Here is a 12,798-nt window from a genome sequence, read left to right as displayed (position 1 = left end):
TTTACTCACACTGAATGGTCAAGCTACTCAAATCCTGACCCTGTTCTCTGTTCACACAGATAAGATCCCGAGCCAAAATTGAGAAAATTCGAGCAAGTTTATTTAACAATAATGATTTGATTGGTTTGTCAAGTTTGGATGGTGAAGACGAATTGATGGAAATGTCAACAGAAGAGATTCTAACCGTGTCTGTAGTAAATCAGAGTCTCTTTGATACTCAAGGGAGCCCAGGGTTAGAAGATTATTTCAATGATAAGTCAATTAAAGGTGGGTTCTGGATTTGTTTTTAATCTGTAGACTTTTTGTGGAGCAATTTTAGGCTCACAGAAAAATATTTGCATTAAAATCTCTCCTCCCCTCCCCCAGTGTCCCCTATTTTTAACATCTTGCATTAAAGAGAAATTGGCAGCTACTCCTGAGTTGCAGATTTTAAAAACAATTCAGAGAGTGTTGGTGAGATGGGACAAGAGGCTCCATTGTTTGCCAGTGGGGGCTGATTGTGTGCATCTTTGTATGATGTGAAAAGAAATGTTCCTCCTTCTCCCAGCTGTCAGGGCGCTGAAGGCCATGGCGGCAGCCCCTGCCACAAGCCTACCGTGTTCCAGCTGGAGAGGCTACCAGGGGTGGCTTTGCGCCACCTGCAACAGGCTTGAATTTGGGCTTGTATTCAAGTCATTTTTTCCTTTTTGTCTAGCCAGGCTTCCCCTGGTTCAAGTGCAAGTGTATTTATTTTGTTCTGTCCTGTGCAGCTAGAACATTGCTGGTAATTATTTCGTCATATGCTTGAGGACAGTTCATGCCTCCCCCTTGTAAACGGACTCCTGGGAAAGACACAGCTCCATCCCTTTTTTCTCCAGTCCCATTTGCCAGCCCCTTTGCCATTCTAGTGGCTCTTTTGTGGAGTAAACTCTGCTTCCCCACTAATTTCTTTTTTTTTTTTAATTCCTCTTTTTTTCCTTTTTTTATTCATTTTTTCTTTTTAAAATTCTTTTCCTTAAAAAAAAATTTTATTTATTATTTGTACAGAGAGGGTCTTCCTGTGTTGCCCAGGCTGGTCTCAAACTCCTAGGCTCAAGCGGTCCTCCAGCCTTGGCCTCCCAAAGTGTTAGGACTATAGGCGTGAGCCATCACACTGGCCTTAATCTAATTCTTTAATGTTTGAAATTTCATCATAGAGTTGCTATGTTGTTCTGTGTTTTTGAAGTATAAAATGGTAATTTTTTTTTTTTTAAGACAGAGTCTCGCTCTGTCACCTGGGCTGGAGTGCAGTGGTGCAATCTCAGCTCACTGCAACTTCCACCTCCTGGGTTCAAGCAATTCTCCCTGCCTCAGCCTCCCCAGTAGCTGGGATTATAGGTGCACGCCACCCTACCCAGCTAATTTTTGTATTTTTAGTAGAGATGGGGTTTCACCATGTTGGCCAGGCTGGTCTCAAACTCCTGACCTCAGGTGATCTGCCCGCCTTGGCCTCCCAAAGTGCTGGGATTACAGGTGTGAACCACTGCGCCCAGTCAAAACATGTAATATTGAGTAGAGGTTTTGTTGTTTTAAATTATTACCCCAGGCTGGGCATGGTGGCTCATGCCTGTAATCCCAGCACTTTGGAAAGCCGAGGCAGATGGATTGCTTGAGCCCAGGAGTTTGAGACCAGCCTGGGCAGCACAGTGAGACCTTGTCTCTACAAAAAATAAAATAAGCTGGGCATGGTGGTGCATGCCTGTAGTCCCAGCTACTCAGGAGGCTAAGGTGGGAAGATCACTTGAGCCCAGGAGTCAGAGGCTGCAGTGAGCTGAGATCACGCCACTGCACTCCAACCTGGGTGACCCCATCTTTAAAAAAAAAAAAAAATGGTTACCCCAATCATGAAATCTGGAAATGTTCTCTCAGAGGTATGATCAGAGTGAGGTAAGTGAGATCTTGGGTACACAATTTAATGGGGCTCCAAAAAACTCTGTCAGTAAGAGAAATAATATTCTAGTATAGTTTTTTTAAGTCAAAATTAAAGTATCCATGATCAGCAAAGTGTTAAAATTTTAAATAAAGATAAGATCAGCATTACTGATCTTTTTCTCTTCCTCAGGCTCTGATATGGGTCAGCACAGCACTGTAAATATTTTGCTTATCGTGGAGGTTTTTTTACATTAATTTTTTTTTTTTGAGGCGGAGTCTCACTCTGTAGCCCAGGCTGGAGTGCAGTGGCGCAATCTCAGCTCACTACAACCTCTGCCTCCCGGGTTCAAGCAGTTCTTCTACCTCAGCCTCCTGAGTAGCTGGAACTACAGGCACTCACCACCATGCTGGCAAATTTTTGTATTTTTAGTAGAGAGGGGTTTTCACCACATTGGCCAGGCTGGACTCGAACTCTTGACCTCAGGTAATCCTGCGGAGGCCTGTCTTGGCCTCCCAAAGTGCTGGGACTACAAGCGTGAGCCACCGTGCCCAATTTTTTTTTTTTTTTTAGCCCACGAGTGCTACTAATTTTGACTGATTAAAATATTGCAGTAAAGTATTGTTTATCTTGATGACTGAGGTTTTTGGCGTTTCCTTAAATCTTGCCTGGCATTGAGCAAAGGCCTCGGTGAGCTCACCCTGGTCCCAGCCCTGTCCCATATTGGCGTGGATTTTGCCCCCTCAGCTCTCAGCTGCCCCCAAGGTCGATGTCAGGTCTGCTTAACAGGAAGCCTGAGGTCTTTCTGCCATGATTATCTTTCCCAGTCTTCTCATATACTTAGATACTGAATTTTAGTTCTAGTTCCTGGTTCTTTTACAGTCAAACTTTCCACGTATGGTACCTGGTCTTTTGGTACTGCATGGATCTGCCTCATGGTGCCAGGTACACTCCTCATGTGAGGGTTGTTTGTTTCTTTTTTTTTTTTTGAAACAGAGTCTCACTCTGTCACCCAGGCTGGAATGCAGTGGTGCCATCTCGGCTCACTGCAACCTCCATCTCCTGGTTTCAAGTGATTCTCATGCCTTAGCCTCCCGAGTAGCTGAGATGACAGGCACACGCCACCACACCTGGCTAATTTTTGTATTTTGCTTCACCATGTTGCCCAGGCTGGTCTTGAACGCCTTACCTCAAGTGACCCACCTGCCTCAGCCTTCCAAAGTGTTGGGATTACAGGTGTGAGCTACCGCACCTGGCCTCATGTGAAGGTTTTTAACTTGTGACTCTGCTGAGTCAGCTGAGGGCTCAGCCTCTCTCTTCCACGCACCTGCCCCTCCCACCCTCGCCCAGATATGCTGGAGTTGCCACAGCTGGGCCTGGCCTAGGCCAGACTCCCCAGGAGAGGGAGCAGTCCAGAGGGAATGAGGGGCCTGGGCTGCCGGGAGAAGGGAGTGATTCCTGAGAGCATGCAGATGGGTTCATGACTGGCCCTTAGGAAAGGTCAGAGCACCTTCTGGAGTGCTTGTTTGGGGGGAAAAAAATATATTTTTTCTGGTGCTCATAGATAGTTTTTTTGTATGTCAGAAAACTTTCTTTTTCACCTGCTCATTGCACCAATTTTGAGGAATATTTCCTAAGAATGCGATCACCTGTTTAACAAGTCGTACTTCCCACTAAAGATACTTGCTCGCTATCTATCCTCTGGGATTATTCTAGACTAAACTGCTATGATAAATAGCCCCAGGAGGACAATGGCTTAAGTCCAGTGGAAGTTAATTCCCTGCAGATGTAAGGGTGAGGGTGAGCACTGAGGTGTGCCCACCCTCAGGGAGGGGCCTGTCATCCCCGAGCAGCCAGGTAGGGGCCAAATGCAGAGGACAGCAGCCTGGCCCCCATGTGGCTCACATCCCACAGTGAGCACGGTTGCAAGGCCGCACCTTACGGCAAGGAAGGCTGGGCATGTGCTGGGCTGTGCCCAGAGAGGGAGCCAGGCTTTGGTGGGCAGCTTGTCCTTCCACTAATGTCCATCGACTGCCCCTTTCAAACAGTGTTTGGAAACAGAATGCTCACAGGGCTTGTCCCGATGCATGTTCACAGCAGAATTGTTTTGCCCCCTCTCCATCCAACAGGGGAGAAGCTGGTGCCCGGGGCCAGAGAGGTTCTGACGGAGATATTTAAGAGCTGTGCCCATTCAGAGCAGACGCTGAGCCTGACACCAGCGAAGCCCATCAGAGTCTCTGACATTTATCTTAGCAAAGAGCAGATCAACTCCCAGACCCCAGGCAACCTCCTCCACCTCTTCTTCACCAATGTCCGGCCTCCAAAAAAGGTGCTGGAGGATCAGCTCACCCAGGTAGCTGCCCGTCCCTACCATACCCAGGCCAGGCCTCAGGTGCCCCGCAGGGCGAACCTGAAAGCCTCCCCGCTGCCTCTGTGCTCCACAGATCCTGAGGAAGTATGGCGTGCCAAAGCCCAAGTTTGACAAGAGCAAGTACAGCAAGGCCGGGAAGGAGCAGCACCCGGTGAAGGTGGTGAGCACCAAGCGGCCCATCACCAAGCCGCCCACCAAGGACAAGGCCGTGCTCAACAGCGTCAGGTGCGTGCCCCAAGGAGCCTGGGCAGCCTGGCCTGTGGGCAGATGTGGGGGCGGCCTCTGAGCAGGAGCCTGGGGGGCAGCAGCAATTCTATACATATGCCCAGTGTTGGGTACCATACACAATGTCCACACACCTTGCCATTTTTATTTAATACTAATTTTGGAAATCATTTCAGACCAGTACAAAAAGAATTCCCCATTCCTTTTTTAAAAAATAGCCTCATAACATTCCATGTGTGGATATGCGTATAAATTTAATAGAATATTCTTTAGATATGGGTCTGTGACTCGAGTACACAGAGATGAAACCTTGATAGCAAATATTACCCAGCAAGAATCTCTAGAGGAATTGTTTAACCAGAAAAATAAAGGTTTTTAAAGGTTAATTCATTCTGTAGAAATGGTGTTTTCCGATCAGCACTGTCCCATAGTACTTTTCTGTGCTGGTGGAAATCAGTGCTGTATCTATATCCGTGCTGTTGGGTACAGCAGCCCCTAGCCACAGCTGGCTATGGGGCATTTGCAGTGTGGCAAGGGTGAACAGGAACTGAATTTGTGATTATATTTCATTTTAATTAAACTTAGGTAGCTACATCTGGCTAGCAGCTGCCTTATTGAACAGTGTAGCTCTAAAATATGTAGAAAGAGTGTTTGAAAAGAGTCTCTACAATGTTTTTCATATTTTAAGGCATGTATATGTCCCTGTAATTTGCTCAGTGAACTTTTCTCACTCAGAACAAAGGCGGTCTTGAACCCTGCCCTATCTGAGCCCTAAGCCCTAAGTTGGAGGAGGGGGCAGGAATGAATGACTGTACAAGGCTGTGTATTTCCTATCGGGAGGAGGTGTGAACGTGCATTAGTCTAATTCCAGTGCTTTGGTCTACAGCAGGACTGCCTTAAGTGAGAAGAAGCCGGCTGTGAAGCCAAAATCACCAGAAAAGAGCAAACCAGATGAAAAGGACCCAGAAAAGTCACCTACCAAAAAACAAGAAGGTGAATGAGCAGATGGGGCCTGGAGTGGGCTGGGACCTGCTTCCATCCTGGAGACTTGGCACCCCCCGAGGAGCAGGCCTCTGCTTTTCCCGACTGGCCACTCTCCTACTGGGATGGCCTCTGCTCTGGGCTCTGGGTTCCCTGGGGTATCAGTCAGGGCAGTATTTCCAGAGATTCTAGGAAATATTCCTGGCCAGGGATCGCCCCTCGATGCCATCTTTGATGACCATGAACTTGAGGAGGTAAAATAGCAGTTCTAGAAACACCACATGCCCAGGATAAAGAACAGATGACTGTGACCGAAAAGTGAAGCTTGGGAAATCTGCATGGACGCTTTCTTCTAGAAGGCACTGGCCTAAGCTAGTGGCCTGTGCTGGGGCAGTAGAAAGCAAGCGTCCAGAAAGGCCCAGGCAGCATTGGAGAAAGCTATTCTTGTTGTCTGGAAAATTGCTTTGTCAGTCGGCGATGGTTTAGAGATTCATAGAGGAGATGTGGGAAACTGCAGCCTGTTGAGGGAGACAGAGCCCTCAGGGGCCTGGGCACATGAGGGCTTATGAGTGTCCTGTGCGTAGTGGGTCACAATGGCAAATGACAATTCCCAGAGTTACAGGAGGGAGAGGGGAATTAGATGGGTTGGGCCATAAGGGAGAGGCTGTGGTGAGAGCAGAGCACATTGGAGGCGCGCGATGTGCGCAGGTCTCACCAGATTCCTCACACTGAACCCTTTCCACCAGTCCCTGAGGAAAAATACCTGACGCTGGAAGGATTTCACAAATTTGTTATTGACCGAGCCAAGCAAGACATCCGCAGTGTCTGGAGGGCGATCTTGTCCTGTGGTTACGATCTTCATTTTGAGAGGTAAGAGGTTACCCCTCGACTCAGTTGGCACCTTGCATAGAAATTGTTTTCAGCCAAGAGCATAATTTCTGAGGAGCTGATCCGTCTCTCTTGTTGATAATGCTTTCTGAGTTATTTCATAATTTCTGAGTTTTTTTCCTGAGTGCTAAATGGGTTTTCTAACCCATTTGTAAACAAACCTGTTCTTTTTCTCCACACTCCTGAGTTGGAGACTGTGCTGGTCAGCTTGGGCTGCCGTGACAGGACAGCACACACTGGGTGGCTTAAACAACAGAAACGTATTATCTCTCAGTTCTGGAGGCTGGAAGGCCCAGATCAAGGTGTCAGCAATGCTGGTTTCTCCTGGGGCCGCTCTCCTTGGCTCCCAGACTGCCACCTTCTCAAGGTCCTCACATGGGGTCTTCCCTCAGTACCTATCTGTGTCCTCATCTCCTCTTCTTACAAGGATACCAGTCCTGTTGGATTAGGAGCCCACGCTGATGACCTTTTTTAGCCTGAATCACCTCTTTAAAGGCCCTGTCTCCAAATACAGTCACACTGAGGATTAGGGCTTCAACATACGTATCCGGTCAGGGACTGGGAGGACACAGTTCAGTCCCATAACAGACAATTTCTTACCCCAAAGAACCTTGTCCTCAGAGTCACACTTTGCCTCGAGTCCCCATTGCCCTCACTCCTTCCCAGGCAGGGGCACAGCTAGGCCACAGCTCGCCAGGGCTCCAGGGCTAAATATGGTTTCCCCTTTCTAGCTATAAGTGAATCCTAGGCACTCCAGAAATCACCCTGCCCTGCCCTCCCTCTGGCTCGCGTGCGTGTGCACACACACACACACGCCCCTACTCAGCCTTGTCCACAGCAAGTGCACCCGGCATCAATCAATGAAAATGGCTACCAGGCGGGGCGCAGTGCCTCGCACCTGTAATCCCAGCACTTTGGGAGGCATGAGGTTAGGAGCTTGAGACCAGCCTGGCCAATATGGTGAAACCCCGTCTCTACTAAAAATACAAAAATTAGCCGGGCATGGGGCACATGCCTGTCGGCCCAGCTACTCAGGAGGCTGAGGCAGGACAATCGCTTGAACCCAGGAGGCAGAGGTTGCAGGGAGCTGAGATTGTGTCACAGCACTCCAGCCTGGGCAACAGAGCGAGACTCCATCTCAAAAAAGAGAAAAAGAAAATGGCTACCAAGGCTGAGCGCAGTGGCTCACGCCTGTAATCCCAGCACTTTGGGAGGCCGAGGCGGGTGGATCACCTGAGGTCAGGAGTTTTGAGACCAACCTGATCAACATGGTGAAACCCCGTCTCTACTACCAGCCAGGTGTGGTGGTAGGCGCTTGTAATCCCAGCTACTCAGAAGGCTGAGGCAGGAGAATCGCTTGAACCCAGGAGGCAAAGGGTTGCAGTGAGCCAAGACTGCATGCACCATTGCACTCCAGCCTGGGCAACAAGAGCCACACTCTGTCTAAAAAAAAAAAAAAAAGCCAGACAAGGTGGCTCACACCTGTAATCCCAGCAATTTGGGAGGCCGAGGCGGGCGGATCACCTGAGGTCAGGAATTCAAGACCAACGTGACCAACATGGTGAAACCCCGTCTCTACAAAAATTAGCTGAGCATGGTGGCGCATGCCTGTAATCCCAGCTACTTGGGAGGCTGAGGCAGGAGAATCACTTGAACCTGGGAGGCAGGGGTTGTGGCGAGGCGAGATTGCGCCATTGCGCTCTAGCCTGGGCAACAAGAGCGAAACTCCATCTCAAAAAAGAAAGAAAAGAAAAGAAAATGGCTACCAAAACATGCTTTTTTAAAAAATCCATTTTCAGAATTGAGAAATGCTTTACTGCTTGGTGCCAGCCTTTTGTACCATCGTTGAAGGCTCAGAGTCAATCCCTGAATGGATCTTGCATTATGGTGGCAGGGATAAGTTTTCTCAACTTGTTTTAGAAACCCTAGCACTTTGGGAGCTGAGGCAGGAGGATGGCTTGAGCCCAGGATTTCAAGAACAGCCTGGGCGACACAACGAGACCCCGTCTCTACAAAAAAAATTAAAAATTGGCCGGGCACATTGGCTCACGCCTGTAATCCCAGCACTTTGGGAGGCTGAGGCGGGCGGATCACAAGGTCAGGAGATCGAGACCATCCTGGCTAACACGGTGAAACCCCGTCTCTACTAAAAATGCAAAAAAGAAAATTAGCCGGATGTGGTGACAGGCACCTGTAGTCCTAGCTAGTTGGGAGGCTGAGGCAGAAGAATGGCGTGAACCCAGGAGGCAGAGCTTGCAGTGAGCTGAGATCGTGCCACTGCACTCCAGCCTGGGTGACAGAGCGAGACTCCATCTCAAAAAAATAAATAAAAATTTAAAAATTTAAAAATTAAAATTTTTAAATCAGACGAGCGAAGTGGCTCACACTTGTGGTCCCAGCTACTGGGGAGGCTGAGGTGGGAGGATCGCTTGAGTCCAGGAGTTCAAGGCTGCAGTGAGCTATGATCGCCCCACTGCACTCCAGCCCGGGCCACAGAGCAAGACTTTGTCTCTAAGGAGAAAAAAGTTTTGTGACACACTGCAGGCTGAGGCTATTAGGAGCTCCTCCTTCACCCTCACGCACTGCTGCCGACACACAGGAGTGAGGCATGGGTAGGTGCATGGTGCCACCTCCCAGAAGGATGCAGCATTCCCACTCCCACCAGCATGCTTGGCTTGCTTCTTTTGAAAGAGATTTCCCCATGAGGAGCTGTCCAGGCATCAAGAAACAACCTGGAAGGCGAGGCCGTCTTCTGAACATGCTCCAGGAGCTGAGGACAGAGCTCTATAAGAGAAATGCAACAGTCATCTCAGTGCGCCCCACCTCACTTTGCCCCTCTCCCCCTGTCCCCACCCCCAGGTGCGCCTGCATCGATGTCCGACACGCACAGAAGGCCTCAAGAAAGTGGACCCTGGAGATGGACGTGGCACTCGTGCAGTACATCAACCAGCTGTGCCGCCACCTTGCCATCACACCCGCACGGCTCCATCCCCATGAGGTGTACCTGGACCCCGCGGATGCTGCTGACCCCAGAGTGGCCTGTCTCCTGAGTATGTGGCCCCAGGCCTGTCCCCTCCCCTGCTGCCTGATGCAGGCATGCCCCATGACAAGGGGCATTTACAAGGGCTAGATTCATTTAGACGTCCATCAAACAAACACTTATGAACGCCTGCTATGCGCCAGGTGTGCAAGGAAGAGTGGGCTGATGAAACAGGGAGGGCAAGGCAGGGAGCCAGGACTGTGGCCTAATTAGTCCGGGGCATTTTTTAATGCCAATGACAACAAAGCCAGGGAGCAGATACAGAAATGCACGGCTGCGGGGGATGCCCAGGCCACTGCCTGGAGGCCCCACTGAGGCCAGGCTGCCATGGAGAGTGAGAAGCATTTATAGTCTGATAACTTGCAGTAGAGGCATTAGCCTTCATAACGGGGAACGCTGTGTTTTTCTTAAAAGCTAGGATTGCAGGAAGGCCCATTCAGGTACCCCTGTGTTTCCATAGAGAGAAAGCTGTTCTCTGGGCCGGGCGCGCTGGCTCATGCCTGTAATCCCAGCACTTTGAGAGGCCAAGGCGGGCAGATCACCTGAGATCGGGAGTTCGAGACTAGCCTGACCAACATGGAGAAACCCCGTCTCTACTAAAAGTACAAAATTAGCCGGGCATGGTGGCGCACGCCTGTAATCCCAGCTACTTGGGAGGCTGAGGCAGGAGAATCACTTGAACCCGGGAGGCGGAGGTTGCAGTGAGCCCAGATCGCGCCATTGCACTCCAGCCTGGGCAATAAGAGCAAAACTCTGTCTCCAAAAAAAAACTAGGATTGCACACAAAAAATAAATTGTTAATTCCCAGACGCACCCCCTTTACAAGGTGTTAGCGAGCAGCTCATTACACTCATCCCAGGGGCTGTGCTCAGCCGCTTGCCTCATCAGCAACAGAAGCAGAGCCCTTGCTCTCTCCTGGGTGCCAAGGAGGTAAAGGTGGACAAGAGGTTGTCCTGACTTCCGTCAGTCGCAGTGAGAAGGGTGAAGGACTGAAGGGCAGTGTGCCAGTGGCACAGTTTCCTGGTTTTGATATGACATCACCATTGGGGGACACTGGGAGAAATGTACACAGGACTCTTTGTGCCGTTTTTGCAACCTCCTATATTATTATTTCAAAATAGTAAGTCAAAAAATAATATAGTGCACAGCCCTGGCATGGCCCTGAAGGTAGATGAGGGGGCCTTGGACTCCTTAAGAGCCAGCACCTCCATCTGGCCAGCCAGGGCCTTGCCCTTTCTGTATGCTTGGCATAGGCACAGGCACATTGGGGGCCGCTCACTCACTGACAGCATCTCCAGGGTCCCAGGTAAAAAATCCACCAATCCTTTTCGCAGTGATAGGGACTCCCTGTGTTGCCTGTGAGTCAGGCATCTCAGCCACCTGGCCGAGATCTCAGCCTGACTGCTCCTGCGCCCTGCAGACGTGCCCATTGAGAGCCTGCGCCTGCGCTTCGCCTTGCTGCAGTCCCTCAACACCACACTGGAGACCTTCTTCCTGCCCCTGGTGGAGCTGCGCCAGACTCCCATGTACACCCACAGCATCGCCGCCCTGCTGAAGGAGGCCAAAGGTCAGTGCCTGTGCCCGCCCTGGCCCTGCAGGAAGAGAGCGGTGACCTGCAAGACGCCAGGGCCAGAATCCACGGGCAGGTCCTTGGGCAGCCCCCCAGGTTGAAGATGCCTCCCCACCTCAACCTTTCATCTAGCAGGCAGGGCTCCTCTGGAGCAACAGGCCCACCCAAGGAAAGTTACTTTAATTATAAAAGTAACATATGCTCTGAAAAATAAAATTATTTTTAAGGTTTTCAAATTAATTAGAAATATATGAAGGTCTGTTTACTATCTGGCCTCCACATCCCTATATCCCAGTAGTGACATTGTTAACAGATGAGTCTCTATCCTTCCAGACTTTTCTCTTCACATATAAACAGACACATGTGTGCACACACACAGCTTTTTGTCTTTTTTTAAATTAAAAATAGGTATCATTTTCTACATTCCATTTTGCAACTCTAGTTTGTTTGCATTGTTTCTGGAAATTGGATGTCTCCTGGGAATGACAAAGGCTAAATGTTGGGTGGATGCTGACACACCGCCCTCCACAGTCAGGACCCGGCTCTACTGCCACCAGGGGGCCTGAGAGTGCCACACCCAGGGACCCGAGAGTGCCACACCCAGGGACCCGAGGAGAGTCTTGGGGGGACTGGGAAGGAAGGGACAAAGCCCCACCCAAGCCTCTCCCACGTTCCTCTCCTTAGGGCTGATCTTCTATGACACGAAGGTGACTGTGATGAATCGAGTGCTGAATGCCACTGTGCAGAGGACAGCGGACCACGCGGCGCCTGAGATCACCTTGGACCCACTGGAAATTGTGGGAGGTGGGGTTGGCTGCAGAGAGCAAAAAATGCAAAATGGCAGTGCCTAAACACGCTAGCGGATTTCTGGAACATAAAAGAAGGGGGTCCAGGGCTGGTGCGGCGGTTCCTCCTGTCGTTCTGCTGGAGCACCCTGGTGTGTGGCTTCCTGCTGGAAGGTCCCCTCAGGAGCTCAGGGAAGGGGCATAGCAGAAGGAGCTTGGCTCCTGGGGGCCTGCCCAGCTGCACGGGGTCAGGTGGGGCAGGCTTTGCTCTGATCAGCCATGTGCCTGCCAAAAATGGGGATTCCAGCATCAAAGGAAAGGGAAAGAAGGGCACTGGGGAGGCTCCCCAGAGTCTCTGCCACAGCGTATAGACAGAAGAGATACGCGCAGAGGAAACGAGAGGAGTTGGGGGGCGAGGACCTCCCCGAGAGGCAGAGGGAAGCCTCTAGAAGATGAGAAGGGGCCAAGCACTGGGGGCCCAGGAGGGCAGGTTCCAGAAGTGGGAGCCATGAGTGCTAAGGCACAGAAGGCTCTAAGGTGTTCTGAGGGTAGAGAAGACACAGGGGGCCGAGCGAGGGAGCAGGGGTCCGGGGACAGGCACAGGCCTGCTAGGCCCAGGGTCTGTCCTCAAGGGGAGGGGAGAGGGCGGCCACGGCGGGGTGCTTTGATCAGCTCATCTCACTTTCCAGGGGAAATCAGAGCTTCTGAAAACTCCTACTTCTGTCAGGCTGCCAGGCAGCTGGCCTCAGTGCCGTCGTCTCAGCTCTGCGTCAAGCTGGCCAGTGGCGGTGACCCCACATATGCCTTCAACATCCGCTTCACTGGCGAGGAGGTCCATGGCACCAGTAAGTGGTGGCCCGCCAGGCTCCCCTCCCCGCTGGAGGAGCTGTGTTTGGTGTCCAGCCTTACCCCCAGCTGCCCAAGACCTCCATTTCCAAGAGTAAAAGCCACATCCTCAGCACCTGTGCTGCAGAAGCCAGGTCTGCACCCAGAGCGGCCTCACGCCCGTGTCCTCCAGACCAGCGCCCCATGGAAGCCTCAGCCAGTCCC

The 12,798-nt window shown here is 50.8% G+C and overlaps 1 protein-coding gene across 11 annotated transcripts in view; it reads left to right on the top strand.

The window, feature by feature from the left end:
- The window catches only part of HECTD4 (HECT domain E3 ubiquitin protein ligase 4), a 225,759-nt gene that overhangs the window by 203,879 nt on the left and 9,082 nt on the right, over nucleotides 1–12,798 (top strand). For 10 of the 11 annotated variants that reach the window (XM_030821429.1, XM_030821424.1, XM_030821426.1 and 7 more), the window contains exons 62-70: nucleotides 60–267; nucleotides 4,018–4,241; nucleotides 4,333–4,484; nucleotides 5,371–5,477; nucleotides 6,212–6,335; nucleotides 9,213–9,403; nucleotides 10,814–10,960; nucleotides 11,648–11,767; nucleotides 12,438–12,593. In XM_030821429.1, the coding sequence (XP_030677289.1) occupies nucleotides 60–267; nucleotides 4,018–4,241; nucleotides 4,333–4,484; nucleotides 5,371–5,477; nucleotides 6,212–6,335; nucleotides 9,213–9,403; nucleotides 10,814–10,960; nucleotides 11,648–11,767; nucleotides 12,438–12,593 (1,429 nt within the window). The remainder of the gene's footprint in view (nucleotides 1–59; nucleotides 268–4,017; nucleotides 4,242–4,332; nucleotides 4,485–5,370; nucleotides 5,478–6,211; nucleotides 6,336–9,212; nucleotides 9,404–10,813; nucleotides 10,961–11,647; nucleotides 11,768–12,437; nucleotides 12,594–12,798) is intronic. The other variant, XM_030821421.1, reaches the window with a different exon arrangement.

Source organism: Nomascus leucogenys, chromosome 10 (assembly GCF_006542625.1).
Source record: "Nomascus leucogenys isolate Asia chromosome 10, Asia_NLE_v1, whole genome shotgun sequence".
NCBI lineage: Eukaryota > Metazoa > Chordata > Mammalia > Primates > Hylobatidae > Nomascus > Nomascus leucogenys.
This window is presented reverse-complemented; position numbering and strand designations above follow the sequence as displayed.